Source organism: Bufo gargarizans, chromosome 2 (genome assembly GCF_014858855.1).
Source record: "Bufo gargarizans isolate SCDJY-AF-19 chromosome 2, ASM1485885v1, whole genome shotgun sequence".
NCBI classification, from domain to species: Eukaryota; Metazoa; Chordata; class Amphibia; order Anura; family Bufonidae; genus Bufo; species Bufo gargarizans.
In genome coordinates this window covers 250,560,161-250,582,027 of record NC_058081.1, presented here as the reverse complement: position 1 = coordinate 250,582,027, position 21,867 = coordinate 250,560,161, and the positions used below count along the sequence as shown (strand labels likewise).

Sequence of the window (21,867 nt, the reverse complement as noted above, 5' to 3'; positions counted from 1 at the left end):
AAAAAGGCCAGTCTAATCCCGTTATACAGAACCGGTGAGGATTCCCTCGCCCTTCTCAGGAGGACATCTCTGTCCCCTGTAGTCAGTAGCTTAGCAAGGATTGACCGAGGTTGTCTCCCTGGAATTGGTTTTCCTCCTGGGACCCGATGGGCTCTTTCAATCATAAAAAGAGGAGAGAATGACTCTTTACCAAAGTTCTCAAGAATTAATTTCTGTACAAATTCGGTTGGATTTTTTTCTTCCTCACCCTCTGGGATCCCTATTATTCTCACATTGTATCTTCGTGACCTATCCTCCAGGTCCACTGCCTTTTTCTTCAAGAGATTATATTCCACTTTAAGTGTAGAAACTTCCGTATTTATTTTTTTGGATTCCTTCTGTATTAGGGTGACAGAACTTTCAAGGGTGTTGACTCTGTCTCGCATTTTGGACAATTCATCTTTTATTAGTCCCACATCAACTTGAATAAATCCAAGTTGGGTTGTAACCACCTGTATTAGGTCCCCGTTCTGTTTAACCGCTAGGAGTATTTCTTCCAGCGGTGAAGAGTTATCATTAGGGATTGCTTCCCCCATTATTCCATCTTCCTCTTCAGGGTATCTAGCGCCTTTTTGTATTTCTAGGTCTGTTACCTCTGATTCATAATTTTTTTTTTCCAAAAACTCCTTTTGTCCACCCCTCGTATTGACCCTTGGGGACTTCAGAAACTGGTCCAATTTTGTTGGTTCAGCAGTTTTGGACCCATGTTTCTGACCTGATAGATCAGTCGAACGCCTAAAGGCTTTTGGGCCCATAGCTTATTCCTCTTTATTCCTTTTTTTTAAATATTTATTTATTTATTTATTTTTTTGGAGTATTTATTTGTTTTTTTTTTGTTTTTGTTTTTTCCCCCTTATTCCACCTCCTTCTCTCCTTTAAATATATATCTTTTCTTCTTTGCTCTCCTTCTTTCTCTTTTTTTTTTTTTTTACTTTACTTTTTCTTTTTTTTTTTCCTTTTTCCTTATCCCCCTTTCCCTTTTTTTTTTTTTTTATAGTGCCTTCTTCTTAATTCTGTTTCTCTTCTCTTCTTTTTTTTTTTTGTGTCCACTCTTCTTTATACTCTTTCCCCTCTTATTATTATTTTTTTTTTTTTTCCCTCTCCACCTTATACTTTAAACTTTAGAGTTCACTTTCTTGTAATCATGTGCAGTCATGTGCAATTATGTCAAACTCCGTTCAAGGTTAGTTGGAGTCAGCAATCGTGAGGAGGTTAGTCACTAAAGAAGAGAAGCTTATCAGCTTATCATCTTCTCCAACAATCCATTAGGTGGGGGGAACACAAATAGGGGGGGAACACAGAGGTTACTCACGGCACCAAAGGGGGGGTAGCAGTTCAGGCAGGAGCCGGAGGCACAGTCCACGGGGGTAAAGGAAAAAAGAACCTCCAGACAAGAAACTGTTCACAGCGACATGGTGGGCGATAAAGGAGGCAGGAGCGCAGAATCGGGAATGGCAGAATCAACAAGCAGCAGCATGCAGGCTTGGACAAAGAACAGGAACCGGAGGCAGCCCCCACATCCGAACCAGCAGTCGATAACAGCGCCGCGGTTCAACAACGCTGATCACCCGTTCCCAGTCACAGAGAGGGTGGATGGAGGATTCGGCACAGAGACGCCAGCATAATCGAGGCGGCAGCGGTGTAGCTGAGCAGCGGGGAAAGCCGGGAGCGCGACGTCCACTACGTCATCACGTCATCCTGCTTCATGCATTCCTAATGTAGAACAATTCTGGAGCATCTATTCTTTTGGCTCTATGTTGTGCCATTCCTCTATTCTTTCTACTAAAAGGTATGAATGAATTGCTAGCAGTCTGCAGTAAGGGTACAGAGGGGTGGTAACCAGTTGGGGGGGGGGGGTGTACCTGCACAGACTCTATCCAGTCAGTGCTGCCATTGTCAGGCTGTGTAGGTACACCCCCCCCCCCCCCAACTGGTAACACCCCTTGGTATCCTTACCGCAGATTGCTAGCAATTCATGAAAAAATTATCAAAAAGTTGTATGTACCCCAAAATGGTACCAATATTAACTAAATAAAAATAGCCATCATACAGCTCTGTACCTTTGTGAAAAAGTTATGGCTTTCAGATTTAAATTTCTAATTTTTTTCATGTTGTAAAATATAATAGGCTTAATAGTTATATACAGGGAGTGCAGAATTATTAGGCAAGTTGTATTTTTGAGGATTAATTTTATTATTGAACAACAACCATGTTCTCAATGAACCCAAAAAACTCATTAATATCAAAGCTGAATATTTTTGGAAGTAGTTTTTTGTTTGTTTTTAGTTTTAGCTATTTTAGGGGGATATCTGTGTGTGCAGGTGACTATTACTGTGCATAATTATTAGGCAACTTAACAAAAAACAAATATATACCCATTTCAATTATTTATTTTTACCAATGAAACCAATATAACATCTCAACATTCACAAATATGCATTTCTGACATTCAAAAACAAAACAAAAACAAATCAGTGACCAATATAGCCACATTTCTTTGCAAGGACACTCAAAAGCCTGCCATCCATGGATTCTGTCAGTGTTTTGATCTGTTCACCATCAACATTGCGTGCAGCAGCAACCACAGCCTCCCAGACACTGTTCAGAGAGGTGTACTGTTTTCCCTCCTTGTAAATCTCACATTTGATGATGGACCACAGGTTCTCAATGGGGTTCAGATCAGGTGAACAAGGAGGCCATGTCATTAGATTTCCTTCTTTTATACCCTTTCTTGCCAGCCACGCTGTGGAGTACTTGGACGCGTGTGATGGAGCATTGTCCTGCATGAAAATCATGTTTTTCTTGAAGGATGCAGACTTCTTCCTGTACCACTGCTTGAAGAAGGAGTCTTCCAGAAACTGGCAGTAGGACTGGGAGTTGAGCTTGACTCCATCCTCAACCCGAAAAGGCCCCACAAGCTCATCTTTGATGATACTAGCCCAAACCAGTACTCCACCTCCACCTTGCTGGCGTCTGAGTCGGACTGGAGCTCTCTGCCCTTTACCAATCCAGCCACGGGCCCATCCATCTGGCCCATCAAGACTCACTCTCATTTCATCAGTCCATAAAACCTTAGAAAATTCAGTCTTGAGATATTTCTTGGCCCAGTCTTGACGTTTCAGCTTGTGTTTCTTGTTCAGTGGTGGTCGTCTTTCAGCCTTTCTTACCTTGGCCATGTCTCTGAGTATTGCACACCTTGTGCTTTTGGGCACTCCAGTGATGTTGCAGCTCTGAAATATGGCCAAACTGGTGGCAAGTGGCATCTTGGCAGCTGCACGCTTGACTTTTCTCAGTTCATGGGCAGTTATTTTGCGCCTTGGTTTTTCCACACGCTTCTTGCGACCCTGTTGACTATTTTGAATGAAACGCTTGATTGTTCGATGATCACGCTTCAGAAGCTTTGCAATTTTAAGAGTGCTGCATCCCTCTGCAAGATATCTCACTATTTTTGACTTTTCTGAGCCTGTCAAGTCCTTCTTTTGACCCATTTTGCCAAAGGAAAGGAAGTTGCCTAATAATTATGCACACCTGATATAGGGTGTTGATGTCATTAGACCACACCCCTTCTCATTACAGAGATGCACATCACCTAATATGCTTAATTGGTAGTAGGCTTTCGAGCCTATACAGCTTGGAGTAAGACAACATGCATAAAGAGGATGATGTGGTCAAAATACTCATTTGCCTAATAATTATGCACTCCCTGTATTAGATACCTAAACCAATCCTAATACATTATGATTCACACATTCATGGATGTGACTGGATTACATTATGATCAATTCATATATGGTATTACATTTTACACCTGATTAAATCCCATGTGTAAAATATAATAGACACTATAGAAATGTGTTATTGCTGTAAAAGTACTGACCCACAGAATAAGAATCATGTCATTTTTAGCACCCAGTGAATGGCACTAAACACAAAATCTCCAAGAATAAGGTGGAATTGCGTTTTTTTCCAGTTTCACCCCACAAATAATTATTTTCCCCCATTATCTAATACAAGCTATGGTAAATTAAATGGTGCCATTAAAAAAATACTACTTTTCCCCCCAGAAAAAAAAATAAGCCATATGAACAGAAAATGTAAGAAGTTATAGCTCTAGGAAACTGCGGAGGAAAAAACAAAAGTGCAAAAGCAAAAATTGGCTGTGTCCTTAAAGTGACTCTGTCACCTACCCCAAGCCCTATAAAGTGCAGTACTACATGAATAGCACTGCCACTCCTGACTCCAGATCACTAACTTGCATGTCCACTGTGAGGACTCATGAGCATGCACACATACTGGAGAGGACTCTGGGATGAGTCCTTTCAATATACTGCAGCCTTGGTTTGCAGGGGGGTTGGACAGGGCTGAGCATGGACATATAACTTAGCCATCTGGAGTTAGACGTGGCAGTACTATTTATGTAGCACCACACTTTATAGAGCTCAGGGGAGGTGAGAAATTCCTTTTCAGGGGTTAATGGGGATAAGCCATACCTTGGTGGTGTCATTTCCTTCGTCTAGTAAATTGAGTAGATTTTGACTAGAATCTTCCATCTTTTTATGGTACTTATTGGTGACTGACATATTGATCACCAGTCTCAGGCCAGCCAGCTGGACTTCAGAATTTAACGAACATTCTGTGATATCCTTTAATACTTCATTTATAAAAGCCTAAGTAGCAAAAGAAACAAATTAAGTTGCAATACTGTTCCATGTGCTGGTTAAATGTTCGACTTTTGTTCAAAGGCTACTTTTACTTATGCTTTTTGGTTTCAGGTTTTGAAATCTGGCAGAGGATCTCAAAATCTGACCTAAACGGTTCAGTTTTGATTACACATCAGTATGCTTTCGCTTCGTTAGGATGCGGTTATGTGAAATTGAAACGGAACAAATCGGATCCTTCATTAAATACATTGAAAGTCAATGGGTGATGGATGCGTTTTTTTTAAGACCCTAAAAAAAACAGTCCGTCACAATTGACTTACATTGCTTTTAGTAACTGATCCGGGTTTTTCTGTTTCAATGACTGGACACAAAACCGCATCTTCCAGTGGTTTTGTGTCTGGTCACAAAACGGAATGCTGACAGAACGGAAGATATCCTAAATGGATCTCTTTCCATTCAGAATACAAGGGGACAAAACAGAACTGCTTTGGCCCAGTTTTGAGATCCTCTGCTGCATCTCAAAACCAGAATGGCAAAATGCATATGTGAAAGTAGCCTACCTGAGGAGGTTTGTATAAAGGAAAGTCAGTGGCCATAATGTATGTCATAAAGCATCCTCAGGATAGGTCTTCAACATCAGATTGGCGGGGGTCCGACATCCGGAATCCCAACGATCAGCTGTATGAGGAGAAGGCATGTGCCGTCTCCTGTCTCTCTTCCTGCTCGCTGCTGCTATGTCTATGGCAAGCAGGAAGAGAGAAAGGAGACGGCACCACCCCCTTCCATGGATTATGTCTGGTACTGTAGCTCGACTCAAGAGTTGGATTCAACGGGACAGATCAGCAATACCGCACACAACCTAAGGCCAGGGCTAGTGTTGTTTTTGTAAGAAAGCAGCCATGTTTTTTAATCCTGGACAACCCTGGACAATCTGGCAGTATAAAAGTGCATATTGACACTACTCCTGAGGAGAAAAGGTCCACAAAAGGTATGCTTGTATTGCTCTCCCCAGCCCTTTACTAGTGCTGTTAGCAGTTCTGCATGGTCAAAACTGCCGACAGATTCCCTTTAAAGGTGCCCAGATGCTATAGCTGTCTCAATGCAAAATACAGGTGAAACTCGAAAAATTAGAATATTGTGCAAAGTTCATTTATTTCAGTAATGCAACTTAAAAGGTGAAACTAACATATGAGATAGTCTCAGTACATGCAAAGTGAGATATGTCAAGCCTTTATTGGGTAAAATTTGGATGATTATGGCTTATAGCTTATGAAACCCCAAAGTCACACTTTTGAGGTGCCCTTTGCTCAGGGAATATGGATTAATTAGCTGACTAGACAGTGTGACACTTTTAGCCTAGAATATTGAACCTTTTCACAAAATTTGAATTTTAAGCTGCATTACTGCAATTTACTTTAATTTGCATTACTGAAATAAATGGACTTTTGCACGATATTCAAATTTTTCGAGTTTCACCTGTAAAATGTTCTATGTAACCACAGCTTATAATGGCAGCCTCTGCTGTTCTACAATGTTACTTAAAGTAGCCTGTATTTGTTCCTGATTTGGTAGGTTCAAGCTCAGGTTGTTGAGTACATTAAGAGCACCTGCTTTAATTTTTGGATCAGCGTGTGAAAGGAACCCTCCAATAATACAAATACCATCTAAATTCCGAATAATATCCTAAAACACAGAACAAATCCAGGTGAAATATTAAAGTGGATGGCCACTTTATAGGAAAATGCCCTAAATACCCATAAACGGTTATGTTGTGCCATGGCATTAAGTGCCTAAGTGGGCGTTCCCATGCTTGAGCAGTAGGAGGATAAATTTCACAGATGGAGAAATGTATGAACACAGTTATAGTAGTATGAACCACAACATAACAGTTTATTTTCGTTTGGGTAATTTTCCTATGAAGTGATCTAAAGTATGTGGACACCTAAACATCACATTCATGCTCTTTATTTCATAACACAGGAATGCATCCCCTGCTCTGCGTACCAGGTGTGTCACTGTGCCTGGTATAGTAGCCGAGTTCCATTCTCTTGAATGGGATGAGCTGCAGTACAGGGCACAGTGCTACCAAAAGGTACAGCACTGTATGGGTAATACAATATAACAGTGCCACAGAGGCAAAGTCTGAGATTGGAGTCACCCGGTACTGCCTCTGTATACCAACTGCATGGCTTATGAGGGAAAGCGGTGTATAAAAATGTCCGGCACATGTCCTCCAGAGTGGGACAAAAGCAGAATTTTGACCAGGCGTATACTAGACAGTTCACCACAGAAATAGTCTACTGTTACTAACATGGTTTACGGACAATGCTGAGATGTTACAGAGAGTGATTAAGATCTGCTCTTGTGCTGAAGCATCTAAATTGCTTGAGAGAATCTGAAGAAGAGTTTCTAAATCATGTCGTTCCAGATTACTAGCCGACTTCAGAATGGCTTCAGATCGGGATTCTAAGAAAGAGGAAAAATATTCTATATATACATCTGCAGAACAGTCAAGAATTCTTCTGTACAGGAAAACATGATCATTTACACATATGTAACTGCAATGACCCTTACAAAATAGATTATGAACCACATAACCATTACAAACCATGCCAGAATATTCAGGGGGTTGTGCCAAGTTTAGGTTATCCAGTTATCCCCTATCCACAGTGTAGGAGACAACTAACTTATTATTGGGACCCTCACAGATCTCAAGAACTCCACCTAATCTGATGGAGCAGCAGGTCAAGCATGCACCCTGCCACTCCTTTCATTCTCCATGGAACCGCCAGAGATAGCTGAATAAAGAGCTCAGTCCCATAGACAATGGAGTGGCAGGGAACATGCTTGACCTGCTGCTCCATCAGAATGGGAAAGTAGGACCCCAGTTCTGAGGACTGGTGAGGGTCCCAGCAGTTAGACCCCAGTGATCAGTTAGTTAGGGCATAACTTCTAAATGTGGCATAAGTTATGTAACCCCTTTAAACAAGCACACATTATCTCATGTACACACGAGAAAGAAAAGTGTTAGATGTCTCAAAAGTGTCCTTCAGAAAGTATGTGTTTTCAGTCAGGCACATGTCTATGGTGTATTTTTGCAGTAGCAGTTTATTTCTTCTTTAGGTCATCACAAATGCCCTGCCCCCCCCCCCCCCCTTATGTTTCCCAGATGATACCACCTTCTGAGTGCAAAAGGCATCAGTTTTAACTCTTCATCCTTGAGATGGCCTAAAATAAAATCTTTCCATCTTCTAAAAAATATTGGTGTGCGTTAGTCATTGTTATGCTCCATCTCAATGCACTGCAGGTTCACTAAACTAATGTTTGAATGTCTGGAACCCGGCCTTTAATCCGATCACGTGGGATGCCGGCTATACCGCGGTCTGCACCTGTTCGAGTGAGCGGGGAAATACATACCAGACTGTAAAGGAGACGGTACATACTGCCGGCGAGGAGACAGTAACAAATATATGTTTCCTATTGTTATCCCACCGCCGTTAATTTGCCATTGGTTCGGGCGGTGAATGAATAGGTCCTATAGACCCCTCACCGCTGATTTGCCAGTGAGGTACGGGACAGACAACAGCATCTCTTTTTAGATCAACCAGGCCACATTAACCAACTGACCTGGGTTCAGATAGTTCCCTTTACTATCACTGGAACATCATCGATCAGAATAATCTATATGCAGCTACAGCTATATTTATTGGATCACTGGAATACCATCTATTAAAGGGATCCATTTGCAACTGTAGTTCTATTGACTGTTTTGAATATATGGAACATATGGAACTATACACTCACCTAAAGAATTATTAGGAACACCATACTAGTACGGTGTTGGACCCCCTTTTGCCTTCAGAACTGCCTTAATTCTACGTGGCATTGATTCAACAAGGTGCTGATAGCATTCTTTAGAAATGTTGGCCCATATTGATAGGATAGCATCTTGCAGTTGATGGAGATTTGAGGGATGCACATCCAGGGCACGAAGCTCTCGTTCCACCACATCCCAAAGATGCTCTATTGGGTTGAGATCTGGTGACTGTGGGGGGCCATTTTAGTACAGTGAACTCATTGTCATGTTCAAGAAACCAATTTGAAATGATTTGAGCTTTGTGACATGGTGCATTATCCTGCTGGAAGTGGCCATCAGAGGATGGGTACATGGTGGTCATGAAGTGATGGACAAGGTCAGGTAGCCCGTGGCATTTAAACGATGGCCAATTGGCACTAAGGGGCCTAAAGTGTGCCCAGAAAACATCCCCCACACCATTACACCACTACCACCAGCCTGCACAGTGGTAACAAGGCATGATGGATACATGTTCTCATTCTGTTTATGCCAAATTTGGACTCTAACATTTGAATGTCTCAACAGAAATCGAGACTCATCAGACCAGGCAACATTTTTCCAGTCTTCAACAGTCCAATTTTGGTGAGCTCGTGCAAATTGTAGCCTCTTTTTCGTATTTGTAGTGGAGATGAGTGGTACCCGGTGGGGTCTTCTGCTGTTGTAGCCCATCCGCCTCAAGGTTGTGCGTGTTGTGGCTTCACAAATGCTTTGCTGCATACCTAAGTTGTAACGAGTGGTTATTTCAGTCAACGTTGCTCTTCTATCAGCTTGAATCAGTCGGACCATTCTCCTCTGACCTCTAGCATTAACAAGGCATTTTCGCCCACAGGACTTCCGCATACTGGATGTTTTTCCCTTTTCACACCATTCTTTGTAAACCCAAGAAATGGTTGTGCGTGAAAATCCCAGTAACTGAGCAGATTGTGAAATACTCAGACCGGCCCGTCTGGCACCAACAACCATGCAACGCTCAAAATTGCTTAAATCACCTTTCTTTCCCATTCCGACATTCAGTTTGGAGTTCAGGAGATTGTCTTGACCAGGACCACAACCCTACATGCATTGAAGCAAGTGCCATGTGATTGGTTGACTAGATAATCGCATTAATGAGAAATAGAACAGGTGTTCCTAATAATCCTTTAGGTGGGTGTATATGCACCATGTGATATGGTTTTGAGGGACTTGTAGCATCCTCTTGCCGCATTGGATGCCATCACCATTGTTTGTTGCTATTAATTATTTACCCGCATGTTCAACTAGACCTGAGAGACGTGTGCTAGAACACAACAAGCTTAGGGTCTATGGTCACATCTCTATCTACTAGTTTTTATAGAATATTTCTACTGTGTTATAACTTGTAGTATTACATTTTATATTTTATAGTGATCTTAATTGCTTATGTTTTTAGCAATATTTCTATTTGAATAAATCTGTTTTCTATGCTATTACGGATGTTAGAGTGCCTGTTCCATCTTTCTCTTTAAAATCTGTCTCTCCTGGTAAGGCTGTGCGATAGCCCTGGAACAAGAGCACCTTAGTCCACGAGTTGATTGGGGTGAGCCGCTATATTCAAAAATGTTTTACTAAACTAATCTTTGTTTCAGGGGCGTCAGTAGGTCAAAACATTTGGGGCTTGAGCCCCAGATGTTTTGACCAGTGCCCCGAATGTTATACTGGCAGGGCCGGCTGCTCTGACTCTCCTGCGCTGCGCAGCACTACTCTACACTGGCCCCACCATCCTAATCCATATCCTGCAGTAACTAAACTTTAAATCAGCGTTCATCTTGAAATAGAAATCTGTAATAATCTGTTGTAGAAAAATTAACAGTGTAATCAGCTCGCATCAAAGTTTGTGTAAGGAAAAAGGTAAATCCATTCTTATCATCTGCAGTCAGAGACAGACCCACTTGTTACCATCTTGATTAAATTCTCCTGAGCATCCCCTCCCGCCCTGCTCAGTGTCCGTCCTTTATTGACTAAACAAAAGGTGTAAAAGGGGCCGGCCCAAGACAAGGATACAGGAAGTGATGACGTACAGGAAGTGATGACATAGGAAGACAAGCATTTAGAATAACATAGCCAGCTAACAAACACATGTATACAATAATCTAACATTACCACTGGAGTGAACTTTATCCAGCCTTGCTCAGTGATCAATGCCAGATAAAGTTACTATGATCCACATGCTGGTTTATTTACAGGACAACGTCATTATCTCCAGCGGCTGATCAGGCGCACTAGAGACAACAAATGCACGTTCCTTTCGTTTATATTGTTCTCTTAACAAATGCAACCACGCCAAGCCAATAAATCCACGTCTTGCGCGGGGGCCCTAGCTGGCGGCAATACATGAGCCAACAAAACACTGCTCTGCTGAACACATCAGTCTCCCCCGGCCCACAGCCCAGTGCTTAGCACATGGACCATTCACCGACGGAGACCCCTGTGCCCAGCAGCTGTGACAGTACATACACGGGAAGATATCCACTCCAATGGTTTACCCTGACACTGAGAGACATGATGACAATACACAATATATCAAATTCACATCCTAATAAAATTCCCACAACAGTCCCTCCTCTTTGTCATATGCTCCCCAGTGTTCCTTGACGAATCTCGATCTTCTTCTTTGGAAAAAAAAACTGTCTTGTCTACGAAAAGTCCTGAATCCATAAAACAAAACAGATGATGGAGAACAGAAAGTCAATCTTGACACGTAGCTTAAAACAAATCTTGACTCGGAGATTCTTTTCTTCGGAAGCTGACTCAGGGGATGGTGTTTCGCGCTGGTCGCCGGCTGGTTTGGAATCCTCTGCATCTGGTCCATGGTCTTCAGGGCATCTTCTCTGTTCGGGCTTCGGTAACTCATTCGACTAGACATCAGGAACATCTCACTCCGGCGTATAGAAGGAATGGAAACAATAAAAAACATAAGTTCATGTCCTATTTCCTTTCGCCCGGATCCCATGGAAACCAGTGAGCCCCAAGACCTCCCAAAGCTTTAAAAGGATTCCAACCCTCACTAGTCATAGCTCCTCTGCCCTGCTCCTGTCAGTATGGGCCTGACCCTTATCAATGGTGTCTGCTAGCCAGGTATAACTGTCATCTAATTCACAGAAACCCTCCTCTGGACGCTCTACTGATGTTTCTCTGTGATCTCTCTCTCTGCCTCAACGGTTTCATTGAACATCTCATCCACTAGGACGAGGAATTGTTCAATCGCTTCATAAGTCCAACTCCCCACCCCGTCCAGCCACAAAACAAATCCCTTCCAGCTCTCCCTGCCCTTCTTACCTCCTTCCACACCATCAGTTTCTCCCAATCTGCTGCAAAGTAAGATGCAGGGACAAGGTTCACCAGGACACATGAACCTCTGGCATTAGGGGGAATTACCTTATAAGTGGCTAAACTGCATAGGAAATAGTACGGACCCGTCAACTCCACACAAGAACTTCTGACGGTCACAGGCTTCCAGTAATAACTGAATATACTGAGGGATCGCTCCCTGAGTCTGAACGTCACACCCTTCTTTCCAGCAGATATAATCTGGTCTATGGGTGTTATTAAAGAGATCGGGGGTTTCATTAGTAAGGTTGACCTTCCTCACAACTGGAGGATCCCACAAACTTATGCCCTTTACCACATCTACGGGCCGTCTAGCTGCCCGGACACCCATACAGGATTAACAAGCGAGGAGCAGGAGCCAGAGCTATTATTAAACCTATAGCTGATATTACCCTATAAGAGTGATGGCGAACCTTTTAGAGACCGAGTGCCCAAACTGCAACCTAAACCCACTTATTTATCACAAAGTGCCAACACGGCAATTTAACCTGAATACCAATATAGTGTATCTTCCATCAGGGGCCTACAATCACTGGGCCCCAAAGCAAGAATCGAAATTGGGACCCCATTCCCTGTTTATAGCCCATCCCACTACCCATTCCAGGACTCTCTCTTTGTTCCATGAACTATTCCTGCTGCTGCATTTTTTAGTTTATGCCTTCAGGGCCGGATTGGGATTACAAAACAGCCCTGGCACACAAAAGAGGTATAATAGATGCAGTGTGTACAGATGTATAGAGTATACAGCAGTGTACTTTTATGTGAGGTACGAGGTATAATAGATGCAGTGTGCACAGGTATATAGTATATACAGCAGTGTACTGATCTGTGAGGTACGGGGTATAATATATGCAGTGTGTACAGGTATATAGTATATACAGTAGTGTACTGATCTGTGAGGTACGGGGTATAATAGATGCAGTCTGCACAGGTATATAGTATATACAGCAGTGTACTGATCTGTGAGGTACGGGGGTATAATAGATGCAGTGTGTACAGATGTATAGAGTATACAGCAGTGTACTTTTATGTGAGGTACGAGGTATAATAGATGCAGTGTGCACAGGTATATAGTATATACAGCAGTGTACTGATCTGTGAGGTACGGGGTATAATATATGCAGTGTGTACAGGTATATAGTATATACAGTAGTGTACTGATATGTGAGGTACGAGGTATAATAGATGCAGTGTGCACAGGTATATAGTATATACAGCAGTGTACTGATCTGTGAGGTACGGGGTATAATATATGCAGTGTGTACAGGTATATAGCATATACAGCAGTGTACTGATCTGTGAGGTACGGGGTATAATAGATGCAACCTGCACAGGTATATAGTATATACAGCAGTGTACTGATCTGTGAGGTACGGGGTATAATAGATGCAGTGTGCACAGGTATATAGTATATACAGCAGTGTACTGATCTGTGAGGTACGGGGTATAATATATGCAGTGTGTACAGGTATATAGCATATACAGCAGTGTACTGATCTGTGAGGTACGGGGTATAGTAGATGCAGTCTGCACAGGTATATAGCATATACAGCAGTGTACTGATCTGTGAGGTACGGGGTATAATATATGCAGTTTGTAAAGGTATATAGTATATACAGTAGTGTACTGATATGTGAGGTACGAGGTATAATAGATGCAGTGTGCACAGGTATATAGTATATACAGCAGTGTACTGATCTGTGAGGTACGGGGTATAATATATGCAGTGTGTACAGGTATATAGTATATACAGCAGTGTACTGATCTGTGAGGTACAGGGTATAATATATGCAGTGTGTACAGGTATATAGTATATACAGCAGTGTACTGATCTGTGAGGTACGGGGTATAATAGATGCAGTGTGCACAGGTATATAGTATATACAGCAGTGTACTGATCTGTGAGGTACGGGGTATAATAGATGCAGTGTGTACAGGTATATAGTATATACAGCAGTGTACTGATCTGTGAGGTACGGGGTATAATAGATGCAGTGTGTACAGGTATATAGTATATACAGCAGTGTACTGATATGTGAGGTACGAGGTATAATAGATGCAGTGTATACAGATATGTTGGTAAGGCTGATTAGTCAGCCTGCATTTGTGGGAGGGGCGGTGTGCCCAAGTCTATTATACAGTTTATGTTAGCGGGACACCGCTGAGATCTATATGCTGCGGGACGCCGCTGTATATTAGTTTGTCACTGTGTGCGCTATAAAGGTGGTACAAAGTTGCCCATTAGCGATACGAACTTCCAGCTACCTTGCATTCGGATTTGCTGCTGAATTAGTGCTGTTGACTCCTAAAGGACATTGTTTCCATTAACTGTGGTCGATCACTTCTGCTATTTTGATCGAGCTACCCAAGTCCATTTGCGCTGCTGCGCATTTTTACCTAGCATTTGAAATAACGAATAGTGCATTTCTAATAATGAAATAGTATATTCGCTGCTATCCAGGACCATTGGTGATTTTAATGATTGTACCGTCATATTTATTTATTATTTATTTTACAGATACTGGTTTATGATTGTTTTAACAAATAAATGTATGGCTTAATATCTTGAGGTGTGCCCAGTCTTTGATACGCGGTCGAGTAGTGGGGTGTTACTACTTGACCGCGGGCACCCCTTTTTGGTGGTCTCACAAACCTGTGCGTCTGACTACCTTTGATTGACTTGTAATTTCTAGGAGTTGTCCCAATACTTTTGGCACAGAACCTTTCTACACTGTAGTACCCGTATTAATTATGCCAAACAAGTCTACAATTCAGTGTAACAGCCACAGATATACAAACATTAAGCAGAATCATCAACTATAGGCTAAACTGCCACTAATGTTCACACAATGGTTCCTGTATCAGACTGGTCACTGCGCTATACCATAACCGAACACTAAACCGATATCCAGCACAAAACTCATCAAATCAAAATCAAACTGTACATAGAAAGGTTACAAAAGGACAAGATAACTATTCGACAAAACTAACATTTCAGGCAAAAACAATCAAATCGACTCCATAGCAAACTAACTAAGATGGCCGACAAGCACATGGTCATCAAGATGGCCGACAAGCACACGGTCATACACACACTAAAACCAATTGCTGCCTCTATAAACCTCTATAAAATTGCCTCTTACAAAATGACAGTAACATAAAAGTTAGGAAGTTACAAAAAAACACAATTCCCTGTACTATTCAGCACACACTCGCATCATACAACCTCCATACAATCAACACAGATCCACCAAAAACTATACAACAGAAAAACTGTTACCTTATCCTTACACAAATAGAGCGAAAAATGTTCTTTTAACAAGCAGAAATTTTCTCTGACGCAGCAGACAAAACTATAGTTTCCTATATCCTCCCTTTTACCTGCTGTGCAGAGAAAAAAAATCAGTTGAATCCTCCTAGCTCGCCATCTGAACTAGAAATACAACAATCTGATTACTATCTTACACACTGGGCTCCGGAAACATGCAGTGCGGGCGGCGTTCGCTCAGTGACGTCACGCACCTGCTCCTCCCACTAGGCGGTGCGGGTGGGGGCGTGGCTTCACGGGGCGTGATACAGTTTGCTTGTTCCCTGGATGTTTTCAGACCCTAGCAACGCCCCTGGTTTGTTTATAAGCCAGGCACCGAGGCTTGCAACCACTGTTGTAGGCATCTCAGGTACTACCAGAGTGGAACAGCTGGGGTAAACCTCGATTCTTGCCTATCAAGACTGTTTTCTCTGCCTCCCAATAGTGGTAAGGGAAGAGGAAGGTAGTGGAAGACCCCAGCTTGAGAAGATCATTTGTTGTAAAGGCTATGTACACCTTTGGAGGCAATTTTTGTTTGCGATTGCATTTTACTCATTTTTGGCTAAAAATCATACTTTTAATTGGTGTTTATTAAAAATATTGAGTTGTTCTGTCACAAAGGGTTAACTTTTTTTTTTTACTGTGTGACTGGTACTGTCACTTTTTGCCGGTCATCTAATAAACCTCTTCTCTAAAATACTAAAAGGTCATAAACATTTAAGCCATGTTCTTATCAGTAAGATAAGACCTGAGATATAATGAGTGTTTATAAGGTCAGAGAGCAGATAAGGAGCCCGTCAGCTCCCCAACTGATGGAAAAGAGAAAACCCAGAGGCTGCTATTAGAGCATCTCAGCTATGTACAGACAAAAGGGTTCAATATTTTTAATAAAGACAAATTGTAAAATGATTTTTAGCTCAAAATGAATACAATGCAATAATGCAAATATTGTCCCCAAAGGTGTACATAGCCTTTAAGTTGTAGCCAAAAAGATCAACTGTGCTGCAGCCCCAGGGGCCATGACGTAAGTCTGACTCATACCCTAGAATTCGGGCAAGAGTTGCAGTCACACCTGCAAGTTTTCTGGTGCTTTCTTTTGGAATCAAACACTTTCCCTTTTTTCATTCCAGAATTTTTCTGAAGATATATTGTAGTAATCAAAAAAAAAAAAAAAGTATTAGCAAAAAGTAATTTTTAGGGAATGTCTTTGTGGAGGATCTGTCCAGCTTTACACAGACATTTATAAGAATGGTCACTGTGTAATGCCATATATCCCCCTGGTACCACTAAAGGGCTATTACTACCAGGTATCCCCACAGATTACACCTGGTCGCTGGTGCACCCAGCCAATTTTCCACTGCATGGTACTGGCTTTACCTCCCTCTTTTACGTATGAAGATGCAGTGTAGTGAAGATTCTCTCTGGCCAATTACTAGACAGCATTGTGATCATATTACTTCATGGCACTGGCTTGGCTCACTTGAAGCCTCCTTAGATCAGGTACCAAAAAACAATACCAGGTACTATTTTCAACTTTGGCTAGTGGGCAAACAAAAAACAGGGTATAGTCAAAAAGTCAAACCAGTTCCATAAGGTGGAAAAGGGGCTTCTGTGATAAGATTATTTTCAGAGGACACCTTTAAAAAAAGAGTACAAGTACAGAACTTTAGAGTAGAAGCATGGTGGCTTTGGTCTCCCAGATGTCCTCAACTTTTATAGAGAGATCCACTTGAAAAGATGGCTCCAAATTCAAGTCCCCAATTATAGGGTCCTAGGCAATGAAGTGGATCTAAGACATCTCACAAACAGAGAGAACAGACAGCGGGAGAACAGAGAGGTGTCTCTGCTGCCTCTATAGGGGACAGTCCTCTTCTTAGAGGAACAATATCAGTTGTAAGAACACTAAACAAAGACTATGGCCTGCTTAGTAGCCCATCCCTTGCAATGCCGGCAGGTCTGATTCCCTTTCTGGTGAGACCAGGGGTGACCGATCTCACACCGGTATGGGACAGGTTCCGAGACCACATATTGGAAGATTTCCTTGGGGAAATGCCTAACCCAGAAGGAGATCCTCAATCTGCTTTTTTCACCTCCACCCAAGGTAATTTTCTAGCTACCTCTGAACTCCTATCTACTGGTAGGCTATTATGTAAACAATTGGGAGAGGTAAGAGATACGTTGAAAAGTTAATGCATAAGAGGACTGTCAGATCCAAATTTATTTCACTTTTGTACCACTCCCTGTTGACACCAAGGAACAAAGTGACCCCTCAATACATAAAGACCTGGGCCACAGAATTGAGCATCGATTTTTTTCAAATTGACATTCTGCGTATACATTCTCACTCTCATGGGTTCTCGCAATGCATACGGGTTCAGGAACACTCTTATAAAGTATTGACACAATGGTACAAAACCCCCAAGCAGATGTACTTAAGGGGCCTACAATATTCCTGCACATGCTGGAGATGTAGGACTGGAGAAGGCTCACTGAGCCACATCTTCTGGTTCTGCCCAAGAATATAAACCTTTTGGTTGGAGATCACACACTCAATAGCATATTCCCCTTCCTTATTCCCTTGACCGCAGAAGCTGTCCTTTGGTTATGTTACAGATACAGATGGTTGTATTATCAGTAACGGAAGCGTTATTGCTGAACCCTACCGGATCCAGCGAAAACGCTAGTGTGAAAGTAGCCTTAAGGGGATTTGGCTACCCACCTGATTCAGGCAGCGAGACTATTAATCCCACTGAAATGGTTGAGTAAGGATCCACCCACCATAGAACAGTGGAGAGACAAAGTAGACCAGATGTACCGCCTAGTGGCGTTGGCAAGTTGGGAAGAGAGAAAACATGAGAAATTCCTAAAGATATGGAATCCCTGGAGGACCTATAGGCTTAGCAAACCCCCTGATTTCAATTCACCAAAAAGAGCAATTCAGGCGGCACTACACCAAAACGTCGCTATAATAAGCATATCAATCGTCCCCTGTGTAAACCGGGGTAGTATTCAGCTTTCGGTGGTGCCTGCTATAATACACTGCAAACAGAGTCCAATCCACAAAGAGATGAAAATAGCAAAATCAGCGGCACTCACCAGTTGCAGTTTTTTCTTTATTGCTTTGCAAAAACATCCAGACATCACAGGGCTGAGGCGGACAAGCATTCACAGAAACAAAATCCGCATTAGCGGCGAAGGGCAGCAATGGCCGTTTTGCACATATGTGCTTCTTCCGGCTACCTGTATGACGCAGACAGGTGTGCTAGCCTTTTTAAAGGGGCGTGTAATAACCCTAGGAGGCATGGCAAAAAGTATTTAAAAACACCACCTGTGTGCGTGTTAAAAGCAAATCACAGCAATCAGGTTACATTAGAAGAACAGAGGGCCAGAGTTATCATGAGTCTGACAGCTCACTCCACTTTCACATATGGCTAAAGTTAGTTTTAGCCAAGTCAGATTTATGATCGCCCCTTTAAGACTGTAATAAATGTGGTTTGACGGTAGCAGTTTATCCGTCAGTAAGCAGCTTTACAAAAGTCGCACGTTTTTATGAAAAAGTCGCACATTTTTATGAAAAAGTCACATGTTCTATTAAAAAGTTGCATAAGATAAGCATGGTCCTCACTGGAGTGAAATTGCGACTTTTTTGCGACTTTTTAAATAGTCCCAATAGTGAATCTGTCTAGAGATTCATTTACATAAGAAAACCCTCTGTAACTATTTCACCATCACGTATAATGACATGAACATCAAGATAGTCTAACACCTCACCTCCAAAATTCAAGGTGAAGCGCATGTTCATGTCATTCTCGCGATTTAAATAGGAAACAAATTCCTCACATTGAGCCCGTGTTCCCTTCCACACCATGAAGACATCATCCACGTAGCACAGGAATGTCTGTATGTATATCAAAAAGGGATTTTTTTTATACTGAATACATATCTGCTTTCAAGATATGTTAGCGAAGGTACACGACACTGGCGTCCCCATCGCCGTGCCGTGTACCTGTCGATAACATTGCTGTCCGAACCTGAAAGTATTGTTACCCAGTACAAAAAGTAGCGCCTCCTTCACAAATTGGACATCGATCTCATCCTTATCAGTAAGATTCAGCATATCCACGGCCGCATCCACTCCCGCATGCTGAGGAATGCGGGTATACAGACTTTCTACATCTAATGACACCAGCTTCCAATCACTCTGCCACTGGAGATCCTCCAGTGCCAGGAGAAAGTCCTTGGTGTCCTTTAGAGAAGTAACTGACTTTTTCAGGACCGGTCTCAATACCCAGTCAAGGTACTTCGACAAAGGTTCTGTCACCGACCCGATCCCTGCCACAATTGGGCGGCTGGGGGGTCGAGTTGGTGACTTATGCACCTTTGGCAAAAAATACCAAGAAGGCTTTTTGGGATATGCTGGTACTAATATTTCCAATAATTGTGCTGGCAAAAAAAACTATATTTATGTACTTTTGTAGCAACTCTTTCTATTGTATTTGTAGGACAAAAGGAGGGTCACTGGATAACTTTTTATATGTCCCTATATCGTCTAACTGCCTTAATGCCTCCGATTGATAATATTCAAGGGACATCAATACAATATTCCCCCCCTTGTCTGCAGGCTTAGGCTACTTTCACACTAGCGTTCGATCGGATCCGTTCTGAAAGGATCCGATCATAATAATGCAGACGGAGGCTCCGTTCAGAACGAATCCGTCTGCATTATTTTAGCATATAACAGCTAAGTGTGAAAATAGCCTCGTACGGATCCGTCCAGACTTTCAATGTAAAGTCAATGGGGGACGGATCCGCCTGAAGATTGAGCCATATTGTGGCATCTTCAAACGGATCCGTCCCCATTGACTTACATTGTAAGTCTGGACGGATCCGCACGCCTCCGCACGGCCAGGCGGACACCCGAACGCTGCAAGCAGCGTTCAGCTGTCCGCCTGTCCGTGCGGAGGCGAGCGGAGCGGAGGCTGAACGCCGCCAGACTGATGCAGTCTGAGCGGATCCGCTCCATTCAGACTGCATCAGGGCTGGACGGCTGCGTTCGGGTCCGCTCATGAGCCCCTTCAAACGGAGCTCACGAGCGGACCGACGAACGCTAGTGTGAAAGTAGCCTTAATCACAACACCAGTGTGGTTACGTAACCACCGTATGGCAATAAATTCCCCTGGACTCACATTAAAGGAGGTACGAGGGTAAATTAATGCTTTCATATCACGGAGTATTCTTTTATAAAAGGTATCAATGCCACTACCTGCAGACATAGGGGGGGGGGGGGGAATATGTAGATTTTATACCCCTAATAAATCTTTTACGTCCACTATCTCCTTCACATACAGTAAACTTTTGATCCACTAAAATTTCTAAACAGGCCCTTTCTGACTCCTCAATATTCATAGCAAGCATCTCGCTTTGATGGCCAACTGCTATAGGAATTTCACCCTGTCTCAGGGGCGTAAAAGCGGTAGGGGTATCAAGAAAAGCCTTTTGAAGATACATTTTTCTTATAGATTTATATAAATCAATTTCAAAAGTCGCACGGTCGAATTGCTCTACCAGGCTGAACCCCAGTCCTTTATTAAGGGCTGAGGTGCAGTCCTGCGGCAACTCGATACCGGAAAGATTAATGATCAAATCTTCATTTAATGCGGTTTCAGCCTCTACTATTGTCTCCAAGACACTTGTTTCCTGCTTCTCATGGATTTTCAAACTCTGTTTGTTCCTTCTCCGTCCACCTCTCCTTGTTCTCCTCTTAAGGAGTTTTTTTGTACTTTTTCAGTTGATGTATTAGGGTCATCTGATGCACTAGAATCAGAATCGGTTGTCCAAACGTCCGTTCTATTTCTCCTTTGTGGGTGTCTCCTACGTTGTCTCCTTCTTCCCCAATCAAATGCCCTCCCAGTTTCATAGTCATTTTTATCCCACAAAAATGTATCCTTCTTATTCTCTTTTATTTCTGTTTGTGTGATAACCAACTTCCTATTAAGTTTTCTTTCAAAAACTTGTATTTGGTTTTCAGTTAGGCGTGTACGTAATTCCTCTTTTGCTTTTAATAAGGCGTCATTCACTGCCTCATATTCTTGTTCATTTCTATGCAGCACCATCTTTAAAATTTGCATTGAAAAGTCCATATGTAATTTTTTCCATTCCAAATTAAATGACACGTCATCTGCATATTGTGCTAGCTCTTTGTATATATTCGTAAACCGCGCGGTACTCTCCCGCTGTCTCTATATGATCTCAAAGAATTAACCAACCAAAATAGTCGTGCCTCTTTGTCGGCTAGTTGGGAAATCTTCATTTCTAAAGTCTTTGTACTGATTGCCTGTAAGTTGTCTTTGGAGTTACACTCCGTAAAGAAGGCGTCCGCCCCTTCTCTGCCCTCATTCAAACCCGGACCCACGTCTTCAGACATAATCAATGAATGTACACAGCTGCAGCGAAACCAAATGCAAGTCCATATAATTCACCAAAAAGAGCAATTCAGGCGGCACTGCACCAAAACGTCGCTATAATGAGCATATAAATCGCCCTCTGTGTAAACCGGGGAAGTATGCAACTTTCGGTGGTTCCTGCTATAATACACTGTAAACTGAGTCCAAGCCTGATTTCAATACCTAGGGAATCATAAGTCCACCGAATGCAGGCAA

General features: G+C 42.4%; 1 protein-coding gene across 1 annotated transcript in view; it reads right to left on the bottom strand.

Annotated features, from left to right (window-relative positions):
- LOC122925824 (armadillo repeat-containing protein 10-like) overlaps positions 1-21,632 on the bottom strand; it is a 32,924-nt gene extending 11,292 nt beyond the window's left edge. The window contains exons 1-6 of the mRNA XM_044277180.1: positions 21,435-21,632; positions 19,215-19,454; positions 18,980-19,106; positions 7,012-7,166; positions 6,249-6,383; positions 4,530-4,706 (exon numbers count right to left, since the gene is read on the bottom strand). Of these exons, the coding sequence (XP_044133115.1) occupies positions 4,530-4,706; positions 6,249-6,383; positions 7,012-7,166; positions 18,980-19,106; positions 19,215-19,454; positions 21,435-21,632 (1,032 nt within the window). The remainder of the gene's footprint in view (positions 1-4,529; positions 4,707-6,248; positions 6,384-7,011; positions 7,167-18,979; positions 19,107-19,214; positions 19,455-21,434) is intronic.
- Positions 21,633-21,867: the final 235 nt, after the last annotated feature.